Here is a 26355-nt window from a genome sequence, read left to right on the forward strand (position 1 = left end):
TTTTGTTTGGTTTTTTGTTTGGTTTTTTGTTTGGTTTTTTGTTTGGTTTTTTGTTTGGTTTTTTGTTTGGTTTTTTGTTTGGTTTTTTGTTTGGTTTTTTGGGTTTTTTTGTTTGTTTGTTTTTTTTGTTTGGTTGTTGTTTGGTTGGTTGTTGGTGGTTGGTTGTTGGTGGTTGGTTGTTGGTGGTTGGTTGTTGGTGGTTGGTTGGTGGTTGGTTGGTTGGTGGTTGGTTGGTTGGTGGTTGGTTGGTGGTTGGTTGGTGGTTGGTTGGTTGGTTGGTGGTTGGTTGGTGGTTGGTTGGTGGTTGGTTGGTTGGTGGTTGGTTGGTTGGTGGTTGGTTGGTTGGTTGTTTGTTTTTTGTTTGTTTGTTTTTTGTTTGTTTTTTGTTTTTTGGGTTGGTTTTTTTTGTTTGTTTGTTTTTGTTTTTTCTTTGAAATCAAATAGTCTAATGAAGCCCTGGCCAAGTAACTGTGGGAAGGTCTGATTTAACTGTTGTTGTTAAAATGAAACCTTTTGAAAGAGGTAGCCTGGTCCAGTCCAGCTATTGCTGTGATTCTGAGAGTAAAGCTCACTTTATTAAACCATGTGCACTTTCTCTTTTACTGTACTCAGATCAAGATGAAAGCAACCAAACAAGTCAAGAGCCAGAACCTGTTTCTTCTCAAAACTTGGAACAGGTTCCTGATGCAGATGCAGCTGTGCAGGTAATGCTGCTACACCCAGCAGTGCTGCTGGCTCTCAGGGCTGATACGGAGCAAGGCTGGCAGAGATGAGGACAAGCAAATACTGCTGAGTTTCCCTCCTGCCCTGGCTGGGGTCTGGAGGGAGGGGATCAGAGGTGGGTTTACCCATCCAGTTCTCCATGAGCAGCCATCAGATGGGAAGAAAGGGTCACAGACAAGAGAGACAGGATGGGGCTGAACTAATGAAAACACTTTATGATGTGTTGTGAGTGAGCCCTTGTCTGTTCTTGTTGCAGAAAGATGGAGCTGTGACCATTTCCCAGACTGAACTGCCGGTAGGTAATGTCATCAACGTGGGCTCTAATGGCTCAGCAGCACCTCTGCTGGAGACTGATCAGGAGGGGGATTTGCATCCTGTGTACAGAGGAGCTTCAAATGTTTTCTGTATCCGTCTGTTTTGTATCGATGAGAAGTATGAAACTAGGTAAGTGTAGAGGAAGAGTCACTGCTTTCCCATTAACAACCATTTTCAAGGTTATGTTTTCAGGACAAATCAGAAAGTGACAGCACCTGCAGTGGTTAGATGGGCTTTTTCTGACCTCTTTCTTGTCTGCTTCTTTTATCTTCAGTCATAACATTTCAACCTCCGCTTGTAACTTCCTAACTTGTACAGGTCTATGGGGGCAAAATGTGAAGAATTCATTTTTGTCGGAAAAAATGTGAGTTGAGGTTGTGGAAAAAGGCTGCTGTTTCCTTCTATGGAGACACTCATTCTGAAGTTGGCTAGCTGCAAGAGAAGCTACGTGTTACAGTAGTTCTCATCTCATTGCATGGGGCAATAAAGCTGTTCTTAGTTCTGCAGGTAAATGTTCCCATTCTAAATACTGTCTCCAGTCACTGAAAGAAATGATTCTGTTTTCCAGAATCCTCTACACCTAGGGGATATAATGGGATTTTCTCTTCACACAATTGCTGCTGCTGACCTCACACTCTTAGATCCTGGTCAATTAGAATAGGGCTATAAATGGGGTTTAGACTTTTTTTTTCTAGAATTTGTCTCCACACTTGAATATATTCAACCACACCAGCAGAAACTTCTCCAGGAACCTTTTACCTTTTCCATGTGATAGTGGAAAGGAAGACAAAGGATAGATGAAGCAGCTTAGCACACCCAGGATCTTCCATGCTTTCAAATCCATGTCATATCTGCAGACAGCAGGCATCAGGAGTAAGCTTGATAGATGAGTTGAACATGTGTAGTACAGTTTGAAAAAACATCTGTCTACTCAGTCATTGGTGAGTAGCAACTTCTGAATCTGGCTTAAAATAAGAGTAAACTTCACAAGAAGAAAAATGAGAATTCTTTGAAAACTGGTTATATTTATTGAACAGTTCCTTGATTAAGGAGGGCACCTACCCAAGGGGATCAAACACTGAATCTGCTGCAAATGCAAATATTCAAAATTACCAAAACAAAGCAAAGATATTGCCTTTTGTATACATATTCCCAAGTGATATACCCAGTAACAGAGCTCATGTTTGTTAAGAACTAGTTTAATTAGTGAAGTGCAGGAAGTCAACACAGAAGATCTGTGTTGTACTTAGAAACATTGACCAGCTAATGTGTGATAAGAACAATTGCACTGCTGAAAGACTGGGCCAGAACAGTTAATTGAGGGACAATCTATTGTAAAAATTCAAGCAAGATACTTATTGCAGAATAAGAAAGTTTTATATTAAAATATTAGTGAGGCAAGGGGCTTGCTCTGGAATGATTCCATTACACTGAAACAGCAGTTCAGAGCTTTGTGAGAGATTTAGGTCAGTAAATAATCTCACTGTAGACTTCTTGAGTTCTCTGCTCATAGTTTTCTGTCCTAAGGATCTGTCTGGTTTTTGCCTCCTGAGCTCTGTGCTTTGTTTGCTGTTTCTGTTCAAGACATTTCTCACTGCATTTATCATTCAATTATCATTCAATGCTGTGCTCCCAGGTTTGTGGGGTTCTTTTTTTTGGTTGGGTTTTTTTTGGTTTTTTGTGTTTTTTTGGTTTTTTGGTTTTTTTTACCTGGAGGTATCTGTGGAGCAGTTTTGGTTCCAAGATTGGTATCTGGAGGAGACAGCATTCTTGTCTGAAGACTTTTCCTAAGATTACCTCATGCAGAGCTGAGGAATCTAGATCTTGGTGTTTTCAAACATTTTGCTTGCATGCTTCTCTGGCTTGCCTTTGCTTGATCCACCTGCCTGTAGAAGAAATATTAGCAAAGCAAATATATGTAAAGGAGGGCACAAGGTGATGCTGGCTGCCTCCTGGAATCTTGTCCTGAGGGAGTTCCTGCTGGCCTTGTACAACATGGACCCAGAAATAGAAGTTGGCTTGAAGTGTAGGTGTGATTGCATCTTAGCCCTGAGGGAAGTTTGCTTCTTGGGAGTTGTTACCCACTCAAGCTGCTAAATGTTTCCATCTCCCAAAGCCAGAGCTGTTATGTGGCTTGTTAGTGCATTGAGAGTGAAATGTCAAGGAACTGATCTACTGGGTTATCTGCTGATATTTGATACTTTTCTAAGCCCCCTGAAAAATCTCCCACCTCAGTTCTTGTGGTCCTTGCTGCCAACATGGTCCTGGATACCAGAGAGAAAATTAAATGCAGTATAGTTGCAATGGTATTTTCCTTTCCACTGATTAGCTGTTCTGTTAACTAGTCTTAGTCATGTATTATATAGGTGAATATATAATGCCCAAATCCTGATCTGTACTTGCAGCTTTAAGTTTACATTCAGGCATAGCTATTGCAATTAGAAATTATTTCTCTTTTAAGCAATATTATTAAAGAGGTAATTAAAGGGAGCTTAATTACAGTTCTGAATGGAGGAGAGACCTTATCAGTATTTATAAGGTAACATGTCTGTATGAATTTCTTCAAAATAAACATCTTGTGTGGTGGAGAAGTGTTTTACGAAACTTCAGCATAACTGGGTTTTGAGCTCTTTGGCAGACTTAGACATGGGAGAAACAGCAGGGCTTTGGTGAGATTTCTCAAGTCTTTTTAAGCTGAAATGTCACAATTTGCTGTCACCATGGAAAAGAGACTGGGACAGCTCTTAAGTCAGTGGGTGAGAAGTGAAAAGAAGTGTTTTAAAACAATTCTAAGTATTGATGTTCCTGTTAGTCTGTCAGAGCACATCGGGCAGGTTCTCCTGAGTGGAAAGTCACAGAGCCCTTGGTGCTGGCTGAAAATACTGTAGAACATAGCAACAACTGTTTGTAACCTGAAGTAATATTTGCTGTACACTAATGCTGCTGTGATAGTCCAGGAATGGCTTCTGAAGAGGCTGGAGTCAACAACATGAGAGCCAATGTTTTGTTAGTTCCTCCCCCTGCTCTTTTAATGAGGAGCCTCATGTATCATGTCAAACATCCTGGTTGTTGTTGTTAATAATGATGCTTTAAGCAGTAGGAGTCAGAAATTGCTGTGCAGCATGCAACATTGATTATTGATGATCCATCGGGATTGTCTGATCAGCTTTGAATAAATGCTCCTGCACTTGCAGGCATATCAATATCACAGTGTATCAGATCATTCTGATATGTGCTTTATTTGCCAATATTTGCTCTTGGTTGCAGGTCACTGGATTTCCTGCATTATGCTTTCAGCGTTTTCCCAGTGAGTATAACCAAGTTGGAATGATTTTGTGTGGTGGGACAGCAGTGCAGCTGGCAGCCAGGGGGTGTGGGTCTACTGCTCCAGTGAATCTGCCCCACAGAGTGTGCTGGGCCTGGTTACCCTGTGCTGAGCTGCTCTCCTCCTTGTCTGCTTCTGGACTTCATGGAATGAATCCTGGAATGGTTTGGGTTGGAAAGGAACTTAAAGGTCATCCAGTTCCACCCCTGCTATAGGCAGGACACCTTCCACTAGACCAGATTCCTCCAAGCCTTGTCCATCCTGGCTTTGGACACTTCCAGTGATGGAGCAGCCACAGCTTCCCTGGGCATCCTGTGCCAGGGCCTCCTCACACTCACAGGGAAGAATTTTTCTGTACCATGTAATCTAAACCTGCTCTCTATCAGTGTAAAGGCATTTTCCTGCCACTAGGTGCTCTTGTAAATAGTCTCCCTAGTTTATGTTCCATAGGGACTTCTCTAAGATGTAGATTTAGAAAAAGAAATGCCTCAAACTCCTTTAAAACCATGTACAGACCCAGACTGTACCTACATTAAAAACAAAATCAGCACAATTTATTAAAGGAGATAGAGTTAAAGCCTATAAAACAGTGGTATTAAGGAGATTCATAATACTTACCTACAGACTACACTGTGGCACTGTGGATTCACAGTGCAGTAGCTATTACCCACTCATGCCCTGTGTGATCACTCTATCTGAGGTAACAAAGTCCACTTTCTGAGACTTTCTTAATGCACACCAGTGTTGTAAAGTCATGTTACAAAAAACTGCATGGCAATGTGCCTTAGAGATAGGCCTGGGTACCAGAGACACTGTCTTGGCCATAAGAACCAGCACACTCAAAACCTCTGCTTATCACCAAAGAGAGTTCCTAGAGAGATCTGACCCCAAAAGCATTTCAAATGTATGTAATTTATCCATCCAACAATGTCAGTCTTTGAAATAAAATGTTACAATGGAATTACCAGATGTAGTAAGGAAGGTTTGTCCCATAGTTTGTTTAAAGTTGAAGCTGTTTCTGAGCTGTCAGCTCTTGGTGGTGTGCAGTGTAAACCCCGCTTTCAGGGCTGTCTGTCCCCTCAGAGGGCTTTGGGTAAAGCTTAGAGAACATTTTTATTGCCTGCCAATGTCTTTCAGGACAGAGACTTGTGTGTCATCCTGGTGCCACATCATGTCCCAGAGTTCCCCCTGATCCAGAGCTTTGTTCGGGCTGTCCCTTCCTGCACTTCCAGGCTGGGCCGGGAGCTGTATGTGTTCCACCGGGGAGGATTGCTCACGTGAGTCATGCCTTGGGACAGCCCTGCTGTGCTCTGGGCTGCTGTGGGACACACCTGCCAGCATTTGTAGGGGAGTGTCCTCTCAGCAGAACCCAAGCACAGTAAGAGGATTCATTTGGGATTTGTGTATACAGTACTAAGGTAGGGAAGATGGACATCAGTATGGACCGGTGGCTCCAAGTTCCCTGGCTATGGGATAAGGCCAGCAGAGAAGCACAGTGCTGTGTTTGGCCTTGGGGATGTGGGTCAGGTTGTGTGACACCTGATAGCCTGGTGTAGGTTTAATTCTTGGAAATATGCTGTAGCTTTCTTAAGAGAACTGTAGTCATGTGTTTCTGGGACATGCATATCACAGCAGGAACACTGCTAAGTATCTGTTCTATGTAATTGCTCTTTTACTTTTGGTGTTGAATCATTTATTTCATGCCTCCAGTTTCTGTGATGCTCTGAAAACTTCTGTAGCTGAGATATCAGTGAACTGCAACACCAAACCTTTCTTGCTGTGATTTCTGCTACATGGAATGAATTTTCCAAAGCTTTGCTTGTATATCAAACCCATTCTGGCTCAAACACCAAGCTTAAATTGTGGTGTAGTTAGCGATTTTCTTTTTTTGGTTTTGGTCCTAATGTACCTAAATACTGTGTGGTTTTAGCAAAGTACTTCTAGGTTAATTGTGTACCTAATCACCTCTGGTGGTACACAAATACTTCATGCAGGAGCTGGCCAGCTACTCTTGGACTGAGACAGAAGCTTTTTGCCCTGGGATGAAACTTCTCCTTCTGCGTCCTGAGTAAAAATCCAGCTGGCTGGAGAGAGAAGTGCTGGAGTAATTCCTGGTAATCTAAGGCCCAGCTGCTCAGTAATCCACCAGTAGGGTTGGGAGTCATATGTCCTCTTGCAATTTTGGGCAAAATTCAAGTTGTTATCAAGGCTCTTTAAAAAAAAGTTACCATCCTGATTACATTGTGCATATTCCAGATTACACCAGTCTTTCATGAAAACAAAATAGGGTCATAAGTAGCATTTTCCAAATCCCCCTGCAGCTTTGCAGGAAAGTAAGGGAAAATAGCTGCTCATTGAGGTTCAGGATCAGAAGAGCTTTGGGAGAAACCAGAGTAAGCTTTTGGAAAGTTTCTGCAGAACAAAACCCACAGGATGCAACAGCAGATACCCTCTTGGAAATAACCAAAATCTGTGAAAGTGAAAGATCAACACATTGTACTTGCACTTACGGCTTTCAAAAGCATGTGAGTGAAAAGGAAGCCACAGAAAATGGACTAAAAGAAAAATGGGGTAAGACGTGAAAGGGCAAAGTCACAAGAGGCACAGGCACAAAATGATCTCTTGATTAGTACAGGTAGTAAAAAGGAATAAGAAAAAGTGTTAAGTACACAAAAAGCAAGAGTGCAGCAAATGGAACAGTGAGTCTGCTACTTAACAGTGAAGGAGAAAAAAATAACAGATGACAAGGCATAGGCTGAGGTTCTTAATGGGTACTTTCCCTCAATTTTCACTAAAAAGCATAATAATAATAGTGTCCTTGTCTCTGAGCAGTCAAAGGACTTGAGCATCTAGAATGAGTTAATTCATTGCTGCAAGAGAAACGAGTACAGACCTTGGATAGTCTTCCTTCCTGTTCCATAACCCCATTGGAGCTGGTGGATCTGCTTATTTTAAAAAAAAAAGGCAGTTTCAACTTCTCACATGTTCTGTTTTTGTCACGCTCGAGATGCAGTTCCCTGTAGGCACAGCTGCTTTCCCTGGGGCATGGGTGGGGCAAAGCTGGTGGGATGGGCTGGGCAGCAGTGGGAGGAGGGCACGCTGGGGCTGCAGAGTGAGCTGCAGCTCTGAGCGCTGCTGGGTCTTGCAATCGGCAGTGGAAACGTGTGAGAAGCTGCAGAAGCTCAGCTGATGCTTGCTTAGGTCAGGATTAGTTTGTAATTTAGTAACCAAATGTGTGCTTTTGAGCACTCAAAAATGGTCAGTAAATTCAGCTGTGAAATTTCTCATAACATACCAGAATCTTGGTTTTTTAAGGTACCAGTGCTATTCATTAAGCTTGTATTCCACAGGATGCCTCTCAGTGTGACTGAGGCTGAAGAATAGCACATCCACTTTTAACCTGAAAGCTAGAAGAACAGGAATAAAAAGATTATACTACGTGAATCACAACTTTTTGTCTGTGGGTGAAAGAACTTATTTCTTGGAACTGAAACTGTAGTTCAGCTTCTCAAAGAGCACTCCACAAGTGTGGGTTGCATGAGCTGTGTGTATCTAGGAAGGGGTTGCTGCCTTTGACAGACACTGGGAGAGCTCCTCAGCTGCTGTAGACTGTCAGTGTGAAGTAAATTTTCTTTTTTAACTGCTCGATGGGAAGATGTTTGCTAACAGTCTGTGAATGAGCTAAGTGCCAGGTTACTGCTGTCTGTAAGTAAGATGTTCCATGTGTGGCACAGGCATTCTGGTACCAGGTCACTACTGTGTCATTACCAACTGGCACTCCACACTCTGCAAAAGTGCTGCAGTCATTTAAGTTTATCCTCATGTGCTACTGCTTGAGGCACCAAGGCATAACACAAAAATTAGTAATTTTTTTCTTTGAGAAGTTTATGTTCGTGCTTTACTTTGTACCATGACAGCTGTCTCAGTTTTATTTTTCTCTGTCTTTTTCTGAGTTTTTCTTGCCTTTCCCTGTTTTAATCTAGCTCTTTTCCCCATGTGCCACAATGTTCAGCTACAGATTCCACATTCATTTTATGGTTATTTGCCTCCCTTTATTGCTGACTTGTACTCACTTGAAGACAAGTGATACCTGGGGTTATAAATTGGGCTGAGTGTTTAATAGCAGATAAAGTAGGATTCTGGAGTTGTCTCAAGTAGATGCTCTGATCTTTTCTATTACCATGCAATAAGTTCATATCTGCCTTTGGAACAAGTGTCATTTAGCAATCTGCTACAATTTCTGAATGGTGTTGTTGGTACTTGTGAAGGGTGTGTTGTCTTAAGCTTGGCAGTTGTCCTTATTTTGTCACAGAGTCAACTTTAATTTTTTTTTGTCCTTTTGTAGGTCATTTAATGTAAGAAAAGCAGCATCCAGTGACCTACAGGGTGTCAAAATGCTTGTTGAAAGTCTTAGCTTAAATGAAAGGATATGGAATGACTCAAAGATATTCACTGAGGCTCGCATGGATCCAGTGAGTATTTGTTACTGATAGGTGTTCGATTCTGTCCCAAGATCAGGACTTAGCCCAGGGCTGAAGCAGTGGCTGAGCTTGTAGCAATCCTGCAGCAGCTGTACCCAAACTGAAGTGTCATTGAGGAAGGGTCTGTGTGGTCCAGAGTCCAGCCACACACCTGGCTCAAACAGGGCCCTCTTGGGAGCAGACTGGTTAAACTGGGATGGTGCCTGGGAGCTGTACTGGGAGGAAGGTGTTTTAACTGGGATTCTGTGGTGAAATACAGTTACCATTAGAGATTCTACTGAAACTGGAAATGTGCATCTGTTGCCTTTACCTTGCAGGACGGGATGCCAGTACAGGCTTTTGTAGCAGAAGTTTTGGATCAAATCGTTGGAGTTTCTATCATTAGGGATGAAATGGTAAATTCAGTTTGTGTTCCATGAGCTCTGTGGTGCTTGGTGCTCACAGTAAGACTGAGTTTTGTGCTTGGCAAAAGTGTCTGTAAAAATGCTGCTTGTAGAAGCCGTCTAGCCTATGCCCACTGTATTATTTCTCTGATCATAGATAATGATTGACACACAGATGAAAAAAAAATTATCCTGTTACTTTCAAGAAGCTGCTGTGTCCTGAAAGTTTTCCTCCTGCACTTTTTAGTGCTTTAGCACAATGCCACTCTGCCTCTAAATAGGTGTTTAATCACCTCTTTCCCTTCTACTTTCTAAGTCAACAAGCAGCTTTGCCACAAATCCTGCAAAGAGCAGTAATTCTTCTAGATTTGCTTTCATAACTTTTTTTGTCCAAAAGTAGAGTCTAAGTGATTGTGAGTCATGTACTTGAAAACAAAATCCCTCTTCCCTGATGGAGTAAAAAAAGACATTGCACATTATTATTGAATAATAAACATTCTCCAAGTCTTACTTTTGTGGCATTCTGCTAGGACTCAAAAGGTGGATTTTAGGTTGTTCAGCAGTTCTAATGCTTAGTTTTCACAATAGAACAGTCACTCCTGTTTCTGAGAGTAATTCTCTTGATTATATTAAGAGCTAAGAGGATAGATTGAGTGAATAAATGTGCAGGAATATCAGCTTATCACTTCAACAGGGAAGACTTGTCAGAGGGCATTTCTTACACAGCTCTGCTCTGTGGAATTCCCTTTTTCAGCTGGAGTTTGGTGAGAGGGACATCTTGGCCTTCTGTGCCTTGAATGCAGAAGAACAGGTGGGGTTTTTTAACCCCATCTTGGATGTCTGTTAACTTGTATCTGGCGTTGTGGGGTAAGGGTTGGGTGTGCTTTCCTTGTAAATAAGGGGAGCGGTTTTGATACAATGAAAAGATTTTCAAGAAAAATCTGTTTAGTCAATGCCCTTCAGTTGATGGCAGCTTTCAAAGACACTTGATTTCAGTTTTCAAATGTAGTTCCCTCATTGATAGAAGGTGACTCATTGGTTGGTATTGGCTAAAATCCTGTCAAGGTAGCTGCTGATCACTGCTGACTCACAAATTCCCAATTTTGCAGGATATTGAGTATATTCGATCACATTACAGTATTGAGGACTTCATCCATTTTAATCATTACCAGCAAGAGGAACATGGACATCTTTGCCACTTTGTCTTGAATCCTGTATTTCATCACTATGCAAAATACTTTCTAAAGGAGATTCTTCGCTTGGGTCACAAGTCTTCTCTTTACTACCCTATTTATCCAGAATATGTGGAGGGCAAGGTAAGGAGAGTGTGATTAGTATTTCTTGTATTAAATATTGACATATTGTATCACTTGATTTTTTCTTTGCTTCCATAAATGACTGCAAACGGGGATTTTCTTCTCATTCTGCAGCAAACTGTACCTTCTGTTCTTCCTTCCTGACATTCTGGACCCATGGACACAGCTCTTGCATAGCAGGGCTGATCCATGGTGTGCATTGGTGTCTTTAGGAAGTGTGGTGGGAAGCAGAGAGTGGAAATGGCCTTGGCTCACTGCCCAGTACAAGGGTAATGTAGCAAGGGGATCATCCTGAACACATCCAGGTGGTTTATAAAAACTCTTTTGTGTTTCACCAAAAGTTAGTGAGACCCAAGCACCTCACTGGCATTTGAAGGGGGAACTTGTGTTCCTGCAAGTGTCATGGGAGAACTGTTAAGAACTGAACTTCCAGTGGAGAAAATCCATTTCCAAGAAGAATGTAATTCAGAAGCACTCACATATGTGTTTTGTCATCAGTCTCATGTCAGAAAAGGGAACACAAGGTAAAATTTTCATGCTGTCTGAAGCTGCTGTCTGTCCCAGGCAATCACCTGGGCCTCTGGCACCTCTGATGGAAACACACGGTGCATCCCAAGGGCAGTTCATCCCTCGGTCATACCTGGCTTTCTTGAGACAGATGGAATTTTCCCCTGGAGACTGAATACCAGCTCGGGCTTCTGCCTGGCTGGCTGGACTGGGCACCTGGTGTTTAGATGGTGACTGAGATGGGTTCTGTCCTTGGTGACTTGGGTGTTTTTGAAACCACCACTGGTTTTCAAGTGGGAACTCTTTGACAGGTTAGACTTGGGTACATTTGCAGGAGGATGTGTTTTCCCATGCACTTTTGTGGAGTTCTAAGTGTTCCCCTGAGGAACCAATGTTCCTGCGTAGCATTAGGCTTTCAGATTCTGAAGAGGCACTCACAAAAATGCAGTTTAATGGCACTGGATGGAAGAGAAGCTAAATCTTACCAGTGATTCCAGTTTTGACTGTTTCCAGGATACCGGGCTACAGAGTTACTCTAAATTACTTAAGCTTATCTAATATTATTATCTAATAAGTGCTAAGTGTGATATTTTACTTATTTCTCAACATAGTAACCTCAAGTTTTTAGTATTTGTGGATGGAATGGCACTTGAGTGTAATTTAGTTTGCATTAATGTTAATTCTGTATTTCCTGTAATTCTCTTATTTTCTTCCCTTCCATGTTGTCAGTTATGCCAGAGGCAGTCATGGTGCAATAGGCAGATACAGCTATTTCTAATGATCGAGGCTGTTCAGATGAGCGTTAGGGTTTTGTTCATTTCAAATTTCTGACAGTTTATTAACATTTATCACTTGGATGAACCAGACATTTCAGTCGGTATAGAATTTCTATATAAATTCATCTCCGTTCCCTGCCAGGCGAGCAAAGGTTAGCAGTGAGCAGATAACACAGCTTAATGAGGTCAAATCAAGCTGATTCATGATCACTATGGAGAAAAATATCCTCCTGGGGAAAATACTTGCGCTGAAAAATCCCATAAACCAAACCACTTGTTTATCTGTCATTCCCACAGAGATAGTAATGTAATTACTCTCATAATTATCTTCATTAGTGTCAGGAATTATCTGCAATTCATTTCTCTGCTCTGAGTATGTTTGTTTATTTGCTGATTTTTGTCTCAGATTTAGCCAACAGACCTAAGAATTGTGTGTTTGTGAAGCCATGCAGCAGACATCTGTGATGCACTGCTCTGACATTCTCTCTGCTGAAATATGGATCGCTGTCTTTCAGTTCCAGCATCCCTGTGCTCATTCCCTGACATCTGCCCTTCATTACATGGCTCCCGTGCGGCCGAGACGACAGATTGTCTATCCTCTGCAAGAGCTTGGCGAAAACGCTCCGTCGGAGCAAGTCTCCAAGGATCAGGTGGGTAACAGCAGTGGCAGCAGGCGGGAGGCATGGTGCCAGCTCGTGCGGGGCCTGGCAGATGGGCTGGCATTAACCTCCCAGTGCTCACGGGCTGCTCCTTAATTACAGCAGCCGCGCTGGCTGCCCGATCCCGATGCCGCGCTGCTGCCACGCCCGGCACGCGCTGCTGGAGCAGAGCCCTTCCCGCTCCGCTGCCCACCATGGCAGCGCTTTGTCATGGCCTCCCAGCGTCTTCTAAATGCTCTGCCTGCTGCTGAGCTCTTCTCCTGCTAGCTTTATTTAGGTGTCATGCTCTGCAAGCGGAAAAAAGACAACGCCATGCTGTCGACTCTTTCCATAGAGATTGCTTCGGTACATTTTATTTTTCAGTGCCAAAGTCAAGTTTCTTCCATGCATGAGATACCCTTAAAACACCAAGTGACTTAACAGCAAAGGAGAAGGTTGTTTTCACTAGCAAATGGTTTTACTTGCAAAGAACTGGTGTGGCCTGGAGGTTCTAAATGAAAAGTCTCTTTAAATTTCATTTTTAAAATAAATTACACCCCATTCTCTTATGTTTAAGTAACTGAAATTTGACATGAAGGTGATTCCTCAAAAGAGTAACTAGTGAAGCTGAAATACTAGGAAAAACACAATTAGTGATAGCTTCTCTCAGTAGGTAGTCGTAATTTTGTGGAGAAACATAATTAGGCAGCTTTATGTCTGTCTACTAACTTCCAGTTGGCTGAGATGGGCTTCCATATAATATTTTTAGAGCTGTCCTTTTCTCAGTTAGTCAGTAGGTTTTGGCACCTAAAACTCTTAATTAGGCAGCAGCTGGCAAAGCGAAATCCAGAACATGGCTAAGGCTGTTGGTCTGTGTTTGGCTTTGTTCAACAGCCTTCCCTTCACATGTACATCCCTGCCTTTTTCTTATCTGCAGAATGAACTCTGATGCTTTTCTTTAAACTGTTTCTTATTTTCAATCTTTTAAAGTGATTGCTCTCTTCCTAAAAGAGCTCATCTTAGCATTTTTGTTGAAGCTGGAAAATCACAGACATCCTGTGTTTGAAAAATTTGCAAATCTTTTGTCTCCTTGTGTTCTTCCTGAGGTTTTTTGAGCTTCTCTGTAGGTAGTGGCATAATGGTTTGAAATCTCAGATTAAGATTGCTATTCAAAAGAATGTGTGAAATTTTTGCTAGTTGTACTGGAAAAACCCCGATTCAAGGCTAGGCAAGTATTCATGCATCTGCCTCTGCATGAATTATAGATTTTTGACAGACTGTGCTCTATCAGAATGGACATCTGGGGCTAAGTGCTGGGTCGTAACTTGAGGATAAAGCTAGTCTGGTGCTGCTGCTGCCTTCTCTGAAATACCAAGAACTTGAAACCATGTAAAGCTAAATTGACTCTTCTGCTGAGTGAATGAAGTGACCTTTGGCCACCCTACGTTGGGAAGCTGTGTAACATAAGGAGCAGGCTGCCATGGGAGACTGGGTGGTACTCATGAGTAAGGAGGTGGTGTTGCTTTTAGACCTTGGATTGCAGCCAGGCACAAGGCACTTGCCCTCTCTCTGCTCAGATGCCTCATAAAGGAAGATTGATCCCCATCAATGATCTTGCCCTACCTTGCCCAATACTGTAGTGAAGTTACAAATAAACTGAGGTGTGTCTTATAAATTAATATAACCGAGTTTCACTAGGCACAATATTGTCTTTCTGCCTTTTTGTAGTGATTAAAAGGCTTCTCAGACCTACTGTAAACAGTAAGGTGCAATCTGTGAGGCAGAGAACAACCTGTCTCACCAAGGAGATAAATGTGCTAGCTCTGCAGAACAGGAAGGCTGAGAAGTGTCACCTTATGAAATACAGTGAGACAAGGTGAAACACATTTTGGTTGTAGAAGATGCTAACAGGCTGGGAAGTGAGGGAAAAAGGACATGGGAGAACAATGTTGTGAGGAAAGTGTGGAGAAGAGATTAAGATGAAAGGCATGCAAAGAGTCTGGAGTAGGAATTAGTGGGAAGAGGTCTGAGGCCAGCACCTGCAGAGGAGTAAGGAGGAAATGTCTCTTATCTTTGTTTTGGTGGTTTCAAATGAGATCACGGCAGGATCTTGCAAGATGTTTAGACTAGGCAAGCAGGGATTCCAAGCATTTGAGACCACTCCCCATTTCTTTCTCCCATGTCTCTATCCCAGCTCACCAAGCTGGTTTAAACCGAATGGGCTTTGCCCTCTACTATGTGAAAGCAGCTCCTCTAGAGGTGAATCCGTGCCCACTTTGTTCCCATGAGCTGGAGGGCAGGTTGTCAATGTAATTGCTGCTTTAGAGTGCTCTGCAGTAGTGGCAGGATTTGTCACATGAACTACAGGATGAGGATTGTAAATGCAAGCCGATTTCAGAAAGGAAAAATTTTCATTGATTGCCTGCCCTAATTGGTTGCTTGAGTATCTGTTGCTGGTAATGGGGATAATTGTGGTGATATTCTTGCTTTGATACCCACAAGATGCCCCTTGATATCTAGTAATCAACAAATCAACATCTGCCTCTCATCTGTTGCTTTTTCAGCTGCCTTCCTCTTGTTCCATCCCTTTTCAAGCTCTTGCTCCCCTTCTCTAGCTGCAGAGTGTCTTTTTCCCCAGTAAGAGCTTGGGGCTGAGCAGCTCAGCTGTTCTGTGCGGAGGCACAGCTCCTGATGTGTGTGTGGATGTCTGTCAGCAGCTCTGTATCTCAGTGAGTGAGGGTGGGAGCCCTGGGGCTCCATCAGTTGCTGTCTCCCCAGGACATTCCAGCCTGCTTAGGGCACCAAGGAAATTCACTCATAGATACAGATCCAGGGCATGCACAGGTGCTTTCCTGCTTCCTTCTTCCAAGGCCAGAAGAGAAACCATCAATCTAAACCACAGAAGTTCTCCTCTCAGCTAATTCCAGAACACTGCCAGTCCACATGGGTCTTGTCTGTGCTGGAGAGGTGCTTTTCCTGCAGATCTGGATAAGTTGTTACAGACAGATAATCACAATGTGTGGCAACTTGTTCTTGTTGTCCCTCTGTCAACTCTCTCTATTCTTCTGTGATGTCTGGAAAAACTACCAAAGGGGAAGTGCCATGTGTTACTCTCCCATGGATTCCTGGCCTGCTCCCTCCTGTCTCATGCAGGGAGCATGAGCTGTGTCTTGTGGTTTTCAAGGAAGCATAGATTCTTCCTCCCATGGGCTCTCTGGCAGAGCTAGATGTCATCTGGAGAAAGGTGCTCCTAAACTCCAGGAACTTGCCCTGTAACTCCACAGCCAACTGTTACCTGTGTGTCCATTTACCTGCAGTTCTCCACTTGCCTTGTTCTCTCCAGGCCCCTCTGGTATTTCCCCTGGTTCAGTCTTATTTCTGGTTTGAGGCAGGCTTTTGGTGTGTGTTATTTTGGCTTATTGCTAAAATGACTGACTCCAGAGAAATGCAGAGCTTAGGAGCTCTCCCTGCTCCTCCCCTATCTGCCATCCTTTTCATGAATGCTTTGCTGTAAGTTTTAAGACCATCACACGTCTTTTAACTTAGTCTCTTAAACCACAGCTCTGTGCTTCTTCATCTTTGCCTCAGAAACCCTGTCACTCCCTAAGCAGTGGCTCCATTTCCAGGGCTGTAAATTCTTCCTTACTTCTTATGCTTTGAGATTGGAAATACATTTTGCTGCTGATTTTGTGTGTCTGTTCCTACCAAACTGTCTCCCATTGCTCTGCTGAAGAGATTTGGATAAATTGGGTAAGACTAGTCTGAGAAGGCACAAAGCAGGAGATGTTAAGCTTGCCTCCCATTAAATCTCCCACTACAGCCCTCTGGAATGACACAGTTGCTGATTTGCATCTGGTCCTGAGATGTCCAGACTTTTGGATACCTGTTGAGCAGCAAGTGTGGCAGAGGTGCCACATCCTGGCTCAGAATTGCATTGGCCACACATCTGCTGTGCTGGGGTTCAGGGCACAGACCTCCTGACAGAGCTCCTGCCTTCTCATTAGATCAATCACTTTGTACAGCTGTGCCAAAGCAAAAGGAAATCTCTAATTTTTGTATTCTGGATCAGCAACCAGTGCTGAAGTGCCAACTGGCAGGAGATCCAAAGATCCAAACTCTTAATTCCCTCAGTGTTAAAACAGATTAGATTATTATTCTGGTTTGCACATCTGTCAGTCACTGCAGTCATGTTACATAAAAAACAGTCAGTTACAACAGAATCCTGAATATCTTATAAAGTGCTGCTGGCCTTCATGATGCATGTCATTATTGGTGGAGTAGAAAGCTATAGGTAATGAAATAATTCTTAATTATTTCTTCATAAATAAACAATTTATAAACTTGTTTGCTTTCTCACCATCTGGGAGCATTCTGTTCTCCATCTGCTTCATGTAATTATCAATGTAAGGGAAGAATAGGTGATATAATTAACAAGAATAACTGATCCACAATGAAGAACAAAAATGGTACACATCTGTTGAATTATTTCCTTGTTTTTGCCCTTTTATTATTTTTCATGCTATTGGGTTTATTATGTTTTTATTTCATGGCTGCATTCAAGCTGTCAGGCTCTATTGCACAGTTTAGAATTGTTTTTTCTGCTCCAGCTCATAAAAAGACAGAACAGTTGCTGAAGCCCATGAAGTGTTGTATAAATTTAGTTAGTTCAGTGTGAGGTTCAAATAGAAAATGGAGGCCAAGGCACTGCAAAGTCAACAGTTTCCAGTGCAAGTGTGGTGGTATTTTTGTGTGTTTGTCTGATTCCACGATGATGGTTATGGTAAAGGCTGTGAGTAAATGGCCTGAGAGCAGTTTAAAATAAAAATTAAAACAACAACATGAGAGGAAAATACATGCTTACTTTTAGATTTATCCTATAACTAGTTCCATTGCAGTATATGTTCACAACTACATACTCAAATGACTTGTGAATGTAGGAGCCATCCTCGATGATTCTCTATTCTCTGAGCTTTTTATGTCCATCATAAAATTGCAGGACTTTAAAAGAGTGTATATTTACCATGTTTTGTAAAAAGAAAAGGAGAAATTGGCTATCAGGTAAAACCAGAAAAAAAATCTGAAACATTTTTGAACTTGACAAACTTTCTCTTGTGAGGACGCTTGTTTAAAAAACAAAAATGAAACTGATCTATAGGAGTGTTTGTATAGAAAACTCATCCCTAGGTGCTGGTGTCCCCTCCAACACACTCCTGGGGCTCTACTTTCTTCACTCACACTCTGTGGCTTCTGCTTTCTGGTGTTCAGACCTGTTCACTACCAGCTGTCTGAACCTTTCATTAGTGCCCAGACTGAGCACAACTCTTTACCTTGACCTGTGCAGGCAGAGGAACAGAAAGGGCTCAGAACTCATAGTTTGACTGTTAACAACACCTTGCTGTCCAGTCCCAGCCAATCCATAGTGTGCAGCCTGAAAAATTTAGCTCAATTGTAATTCCAAGGTAATAAAAACAAGGACTTAAAATTAAACTTTGAAACATGGGGGAGAGGCTGTTCACAGAGGCTGCCACAGAACAATCCTTTCTGAGCAAACAAAGCTCTTTGCTTCTAATTGCAGCTGAGAGTGCAAACTGCATGGTTTGTCACCTTGTGTGTCCACAGAAAAATGTCAAGAACATGGGGAGGGAGAGGCAGAAGTTCTGTGAAACACCAGAGCCTCTGCTTTGAAGTGTATGCCCATCCTGGGCACTGGCCATTCCCTGTTCTGGTCTGCAGGCACAACCACAGGAACAGCCAGCTCTGCTTCTGGAGGTGCTTCTGGAACAGCAGTGCCTGGAGTAACTCAGGGGAAGTTACTGCTGTTTTACTGTGCTGGCTTGGTAGAATACCTGTACCAAATAAAGGTTTATTCTGGCAGTTTCAGTTCTATTAATGTGCAGTTGAAGCACTGGAATGTACTGAATATGGCTAAAATATGGAAGGTTTTTCAGGGTTTGGGGTTTATTTTCATCATTAGGTCTCTACTAAGATAAAGAGCAAATGTAGCAGAGAGCTTAGGGAGGAGGATGGGCAAGAGAATTCCCTGAATTTTAAATATCAAGGTTCATGTATCGAAGTTAAAACAGCAGAGTTCCTGCATGTTACAATTTGTGTGAGGACATGGATTACAAACAAAGGCTTGGTGTGGATAGTTTTCACTTAACCAGGGGAGTAGTATTAATTTTTAAAGCAGTAACTGTTGCTTAAGATGTTCATGTGCTTGAGTAATGAATTTTTAATGCTTTTGTAGTATGTGCATGGATGAAAATCCATTATTTATTGTTCTTCCCCATGACTGGTGAAGGTGATGGTTTTATGGCGCCAGTAGGCACACAAACAGGCGTTCTGAAGTGAGGCTGATAACAAATTTCCTCACTGCAAATGTCAGTGGGGTTTGTGCAATGCTGCCATTACATTTTGTTTGGAAGGCTGAGTGTCACACCGTTGTGGGAGGCACCAGATGGCATCATTAACAGGAATGTTTACCACTTATGTGCATGTGTGAAATTAAAAGTAAGATGACCTATCTTTGTTTTGAAAGCGTGGTGTCAGTGCTGTACAGGTGTTAATGACATTTGCAGTAAACTGAAATAGGCACTTCTGCTTGCAAACAGGTCAGACTTGGCTTAAAGCTTTTTCAAAGCCATTTGTTAGATTGATAATTCCACCTTATAAGGAGGAAACAGCTATTTTTGCTGCAGAAAGGTAATGTTTACCATTAAAAAGTGGAGAAGTATGTCTGCTTTCATTAAAACATGATTTGCTGACCCTACAAATCAACCTCCTCTCATATCCTCGACTATTATTTTTTACCTCATGTTCATTATTTTCAGTATGAAATCTTATGATTTTTATTCTGTTTTTTTCCAATGTTTAATTTTATACCTCTCTTATATTTTTTCAGTGAGTTCAGTATATCTGAACTGCTGCCTCTGTTGCCCTGAGTCTGTACGTGAGGTGCCTGTGCCTTCTCTTGCTCTGGCTCTGCTCTGTCCCTGGTGTGTGTGTGGGCAGCTGCCTCTGCAGGCTGGCTCAGTGTGCCCAGAGACCAGTGCAGGCTGCCCCTTGTCTGCTGCTCCTGTGCTCAGGCCAGGGATCCCTGTAGGGCTCCTTTCCCCAGGGACTGCCAGGCTTGCCTCTCTCTGAGGGATGTGGAGCTAATGGGGTCAGTCCTTGGCCAAAGCCCAAGTTTGTATTTGCCACTCTCTTTCCTCCTCCCTTGAAGAATAAGCCCTAGACAGATGACCTGGGAAGCAATGACTGCTGTCAGAGGACTAGAGCCAGCCATGTGCTTTACCCCCTTGCCAGCTTGAATGCTTTGATTGAATTCCTGTGCCTTCCTGCTCTTCCCTTTCTTCCCAGAAAAACGGGGGAGAGCTGAGCTCTCTGGAAGTGGCACCATTCTGAGTTTATTTCTTTGGTCTTTGAAGCAGAGCAGCGAGCAATGGTCAGGTCCTTACAAGAGTGTGAACTGCCCAGCCCTCTCTAGGCTGGGGATCCAAATGTCAGTGCTCAAAGTGAAAAAGAGCATCTTTTTGCCATGGTAACAGTGATTCTGTGAGGAAATTAAATAGATGTGTCCATGCTCTGCTCTCTTCTGCTGCTGGTTGGAGTCAAGCAGGAAATCCCTGGTTTCCTATGGAGCCATAGGGACTGGCATACGATTGGTTAGGAACATAGAGGTGGATTTTTCTAGAAGCTGAAGATCAGCATTTGCCCACATAGGCATGATAATGGTGTAATAATACTGACTTCATTCATAAAGGCTTTGGGGGTCTGTGGATGAAAATATTCTATAAAGGTGAGCTGTTATCTGTCCAAGCCACAGTTCTTCCAAAGGGTTCTTTGGCAAAGACAAAACAATTAAGGCTGCACTCTTCATCACTGTTTCTTTTTCTGTTTTCTTTTACTTCTGTTTCTGGTGTTTGTATAAATCCGTGAATGCTTGGAAACAGTTTTTGAAAACATGTTTGCAGAGATTTCTAATGAGGCTTTTTGGAATGTAGCTGGTATTTAGAAAACAATTCCTAATGCAGGCTGGAAAAGCATGCATTTTCCAATCAGTTTTGTTCATATCGCCTTGGTAAACATTGATGTTTCTTTTTTTAACTTGTGGTTCAAATGGAGCTTGAAATTAAAATAGCTCTGTTTGCTCACCTTCTTGTTTGCCTGTCACTGTCGCTGAGCTCAGCACTACTCTGCTAACAGGTTTGTTAATTGCTTTCACTGCTTCTGATGGTTTTTGCAGTAACAGTTCAGATCATGTGGATTTTCTAAAGCAGTAACTATCACTGGGATTTCTCAGTAACAAATGTTGAAGTAAAACAAAAAGCATTGCAGGCAGATATAGAATCCCACAAGCCAGGGCTGGGAGGGCCCCTCCAAGGAGTAGTGAGGGATCAGTGAAGATGCCAAGAACACAACAAACGAGGCTGCTCCGTGTTTGCCAGGCAGTGCCCCGAGCAGCCCTTCTGAATGTGGACCACTGCTAGGTACTTGAACTGCAGCCAACACTTCAGTGCATTTAGCTGGGCAAAGCCCAAGTCCTCAGGGTCTAATAAAGTCAAGTCTTAAGTTTAATGGTCGGAGTTGATAGCCTTAAAGGTCTTTTTCAAACGAAAGGATTCTGTGATGATGCAAATTCCTGCAGCATTATGGAACCTTTGTGTGAGGAGTCCCAGAGAGGACAGCAACAGCTCTGACACACCAGTGAGCCTTGCTGGGATAGATTTCCAGTGCCCAGTTCAGAACACAGTGCTGTTTTCTTCCTGTCAGGGCTGAAATACTTCATCCAAATTTTTTGGTTTTATATTTTTGGGTGTTCAATTTCCATAGTTTTGCTTGTTAGAATGAAGCTAATGTAAACCCTGACTTATTGTAGGATTATTATAAATATATGTAGAAAACCTACAGCTGTCCCAGGGTCCAATGTTTAAAAACAGAACTAAAAGGAGCCTCAGGATATTCTGGATGTGGGTTTGTACCATCAACATCTAATGTAAAGTCATGGTAAATGTACCATGAATCCATTCCCAAGGCATGTACAAAGCAAACAGTAAAGTTGGACATGAAGCTGTATGTGGTTGGAAAGTGCAAAGGAAATAATGTGTTTGCTGAAGCCTAATCAATATTTGATGACTCTTTTTCCTTTGGTTTCTTGGGGTAGAAGGATGTGTGAATTCTGGATGCCATAGATTAATCCTGCTCTGGCTTGTGTTGTGAAATTGTAAGTGAAAGCCATGGCTCCATGCAGGGTGTGCATTGTCAGTGTCTGGAGGCTGCATCAGCCTTTTAACAAGGTCCAGTTGGAAGGCTCGGAGTGATGGCACTGGCTGTCTGTGTGCAGGAATACCCCCATGGGCTGATGCCACCACTGCCTGTGGCCACACCTGCCAGCTCCTCTGTCCCTCTGTGCCCAGATGGGAACAGCATAGGGGGGTAGGGGTGCCAGTACCCCAAATAATAACCTCATAACCAAGGAAAATCCTCCTTTCTCTATATGCCTTTTCTACCAATGGCAATTAATGCTTTTTACCTTGCATTAGTTAATGATTGCTGGTTTATTTAATAGATTGGATACAAAACAAACATGTTAGTGTGCTATTGACCTGTCAATTATGATGTCTGATTGCCCCTCTGGGGAGCACAGGTAGCAATTTGTCCTGACATTTTGTTAAAATAGGTGGTATTATGGAACCAGTCCACCTAATTCCTCACTCCCTGGGGCCATTCAGTGTACTTAGCTGTAGAAAGGTGATTTCTGGAGCATGACAGCTGTTGGTGCTGGGGCCGTTGTGTGGGGAACAAAACAGGTTATATTCTGCTCGTAGGCTGCCTTTGTGTCACTGATACAGGAGCTGTTTCATAAATTAGACAGCTCTTCCCAGGGAAATTGTATTCCTGCTTTCATTGCTGCAGTGCATTAAAATAAACCACCAGCACAGCAGTAGAAGGAGATGTTTGAGCTTGGCATTGCCTTGAGGCCTGTTGGGTTTATGCTGCTTGCTGCCGGCATTCCTGCCTATTTTCATTGATGAGGTATATTACAAGTAGTTTCTTTTCATGGTTTTTACCATTTTGTTAATTTATTAAGAGCTGCATTTCAACACAAATATCACTTAATTGTTTTTCTTCCAGAAGGAGGAAAACTCTTGCTTTTCTAGAAAGTAGCAAGTCTGTGTGTGCAGTAAAACCCAGGCTGTCAGAATTGTGTCTGCCAATCCCAGGAATGTGAATACTGAGGTGAGGGCACAGAGTCCTCCACGGCTGATTGTGGGACTGGGAGAGCTCCACATGTGTCAGCATTGACAGAGCAACAACTCCTGTAGCTGGGGCATAACCATTTAATGTGTTATAAGAACCACAGTCTGAATTTGATTTTAAGTAGTGGGAGATGTCTGTAATACTTGGCACTGATTCTTCTTGTTTCCTAACATCTCTCCTAAAGATGTACACTTCCAGGGAAATACAAAGGGCTTTTTCAGCTTCTGAAACGTGGAAATGTTACAGATGTAGTCTGTATTATTTATTTTATGACTAAACCCCTTTTTGCTGGCAGATCCTTGTGTAAGGAGTGTTCAACCATTTCAAGAGCACTGGCTTTAAATGGGATGATGGAGGTTCTCTGTAGGGACTTGCCTGTGTCCTGTGTAAACCTGGTTTGAAGTAGCAGGGTAGTTCTGTTCCTGGGTTGGCATACTTTTTGGTTCTGCCACCCTGGGTTGGCATACTTTTTGAGATATCTTCTGGAATTTTCCCAGGGCAGTCCAGTCCCTGAGATGAATCTGGCTCACCACTGGATGTCATCGTTGCACTGTGGTGAACTGCAGCTCAAAGAACATTTATCTGGCAGTAAAAAATAATGTTGCCTGACCAAAGGTGACATTTAATTTTGCCACATTCTGAATGACTTGCTGTGCAGTCATGCCATAGGGCAGGGAATTGATCCATAATGCTTCCTTAAGGGAGCAGGACAGCACTCTAGTGATTTACACAGTGTAGTGGGGCTGTGCTGAAACCTCAGCTGTGGAGCCTCACCAGTGCAAAGACATGGCATTAAAGATCTCTTGGGGATCTCAATGTGCTATGTACTTATTGAGAAGGCCCATATAATTACCACAGCTTTTAAAGAAAGTACTCTTTATCTAGTGAGTTACTCTGTCAGCTGATATTTAGAGAATATATTTCTACTGTACTTCCATAGGAGGAATTTAGAGGACTTAATTTTACTGGTGCTGTCTCCTATTTGTAGTAGAGGAAAACCTGTTAGAAGCCTTAGATTGCTTCCTTCATAAGTGCCACAGCAGGAATTTATCAGAGAAATGTCTGACAAATAAGAAAAGTGGCTCCATTTTGTATTGGTCTTCCCAGTGCATTTATGAACCTGCAGTTACCCATTCTGTGAAATGGGAATATAGGGAACCCAGAGCAGTAGGAATAATGCAAAGTGTGTTGTATTGTGAGATGGAAAGTATTTCCTTGTCTTTCATCAGAAATTTGGAAGCTAAATATAGTCAAGGTGAAAAAAAAAACCCCAACCTGTCAAATGCAATAATATTTCTTGTCTCTTAGCTATGTAATTGTTTTGAGAATCTCTGTTAGGTAGAGACACCTAGAGATGCATGGAAAAAGCCCACATGGAGTTTATTTCCCTAGCCAGAATGTGCATGAAGTGGTGTGGAAGCTGAAATAAGCAACTACCAACATGGCAGTAAGATTTGTGACTGGAGTACTGGTCCCAGTGGCATTGAGCTACTCTTTTACTTGTGTGGCAACCTGGCTTTCCAGGTAGCTGCTCTGTACTTAAGAGAGGGATCATTTTGGAAAGGGAGTTTTCAATTAAGCACACAACCACTCAAAACATAAGTTCCTAATTAATTTACAAGTAAGACCATTTCCATAAATAAACCAGCAAGAGTAAAAACTGCTCTAGGAGGTATAAACATGACCTTAGCAGTATGTAAATATGAGTTCTTGAGGTGTTTGATAAATGGCAGTGAGCAGAGGCAGTGTTTTGTTCTCTCCTGCGAGGATTACAGAGCATCGTGCTCAGGAGAAGCCAGACCATTCAGCTCTTGTAATTTTCTGTGACCTATTAAACATGCACATATTCCTCATATTTTAGTACCACTTATCTGGTGCTGTGCACAGGAAAATGGTATTAGTCATGTCAGTGAGCCATAAGAAGTTCTGTGTGAATGCAAGGTAATGCATCACTGAGAGTTTAATGATTCCTAGCAGGCTTTGACTGGTTTTTAAATGCATTTCTATGTCTTACATATTTTTTAACAGCTGAAATATTCTTTGAACCACACAAATCGAAAGCTGGTGCTGGAATCAAAAGTGTATATCAACACTAGAATTGTGGTGGTTGGTGCATCTGATGTTGGAATCTCTTTTCTGGAAACGCTGGTTTTTTGGTAAGTTTTAAATTTTATTTCCTTTGCTGAAAAGGATGTATTCCCTTTTGTATGAAGGGGGTTGTTTCTTGCATTTAAAGCATTCCTTGAGTCTCTCTCAATGTACTGGGTGTTAAATGTCTGAGCCTGTGTGGATGGAGAGATGGGTGCTGGCATTCTGGATGCCTTGGGACTCACAGGATTCCAAGCAACTCCCAGTTGCATGTGGACCCTTAAGGGGAAGGTATGCTGAAAATGTGTGTTGAAAACACCTAAAGTTCCTTTGGCCATTTTCTTAAACCTCAGTCTTGTGAGGGGAGGTGGAGTCAATGGTCCCTGGCATGTACTCCCAAGCAGTACTGGCCTTTGAAGCCAGTTGTTCCTGGTGGGATCCCAAACCTGTCTGAATCCCCTTTCCATAAGTCTAAGGCAGGGAAACCCATGGATGAGTTCTGCTGTTTAACAGCCTTCCCAACACGAGGACAGGGTGCTCTCTCTGATGTCTCACTGTTGTACTCTCCAGGGGCTTACTGGGCAGTCAGACTGTGACAATGCAGTTCCTTTGATGCAGAGTTTATTCACACATACTAGAAAGACTTGCAGAAATTAATATAAAATTCAAAATCTGAACATGATTCTTATAAGAGGCAACAAGAACTGCGGGAGTTGTCTGGTTCTTTTATGAGGGGCAGAAAATGGAAAATCCTGCCTTTTTTTTTTTTAGTTAAGCCAGGAGTTTGTATTTCTACAGCAACCATTGATAACATCACAAATTATGTTTTCAATACATCAAGAGAGGAATAAGTTTAAGTGCTTTATTTATATTGTATTGCTGCAGCAGTGTAGAAGAAAATTTCTGCTTCTTGCCCTTCTCTCAGTTCTTGACTTCCTGTAAAGAACTATTTACCATCTCAAGGTAAATAGTTTCCCCTCATCCTCTTGCTCTCAGCACCTTTTAGGCTTTCAGTTCCACCCCAAATTTAGTTAAACCTGTCCTTTAGAGCTTCTAACTCATTTCTTGTTGCTCACCCTGTGCCGTTTGTTCTGTCATTTCATTATAAAGCACTGTGGGGAAGCCAAAGTGTGTTTGTGCTCCAGGTGTGGCAGCTGAGTCTGCCCACAGTGAACAGACCTTTGCAGGTGTTGCCCTTGGAGCTCCCTCTGAGCCTTTGCAGCCAGGGATTGAATTTGAACCAAACTCTGGCAGAGTTGCAGCAGGACACATCCTCCTTGAGCTTGTCTTGGCACCCGGCCTCAGACATGGGGTGCTGCTCGGAGAACCACAGAGCCAGCACTTAGTGCAGTGTCACAAAATTTATATTAATAGAGGGATAAATTTGCAAAAGATTAGGTTTTAATTTTCACATCAGCAGCAAATAGCCTCCTGATCAGTGTGAAGGCCTTTTAAAACAATTTAGTTTAATTTACTCATAATTTTCTAATATTCCCTGCAAAGGTTACATGCACTAAAAATAGCTAGACTGAATCAATTTGTG

At 42.4% G+C, this 26355-nt stretch overlaps 1 protein-coding gene across 4 annotated transcripts in view; it reads left to right on the top strand.

Moving 5' to 3' along the window:
• The window catches only part of CFAP61 (cilia and flagella associated protein 61), a 97056-nt gene that overhangs the window by 16378 nt on the left and 54323 nt on the right, over positions 1-26355 (top strand). For all 4 annotated transcript variants that reach the window (XM_064415457.1, XM_064415458.1, XM_064415456.1 and 1 more), the window contains exons 9-17: positions 613-704; positions 980-1167; positions 4306-4345; positions 5501-5640; positions 8709-8835; positions 9162-9239; positions 10337-10543; positions 12342-12476; positions 24753-24880. In XM_064415457.1, the coding sequence (XP_064271527.1) occupies positions 613-704; positions 980-1167; positions 4306-4345; positions 5501-5640; positions 8709-8835; positions 9162-9239; positions 10337-10543; positions 12342-12476; positions 24753-24880 (1135 nt within the window). The remainder of the gene's footprint in view (positions 1-612; positions 705-979; positions 1168-4305; positions 4346-5500; positions 5641-8708; positions 8836-9161; positions 9240-10336; positions 10544-12341; positions 12477-24752; positions 24881-26355) is intronic.

The sequence above is a fragment of the Passer domesticus genome, chromosome 3 (genome assembly GCF_036417665.1).
Source record: "Passer domesticus isolate bPasDom1 chromosome 3, bPasDom1.hap1, whole genome shotgun sequence".
Taxonomy (NCBI): domain Eukaryota; kingdom Metazoa; phylum Chordata; class Aves; order Passeriformes; family Passeridae; genus Passer; species Passer domesticus.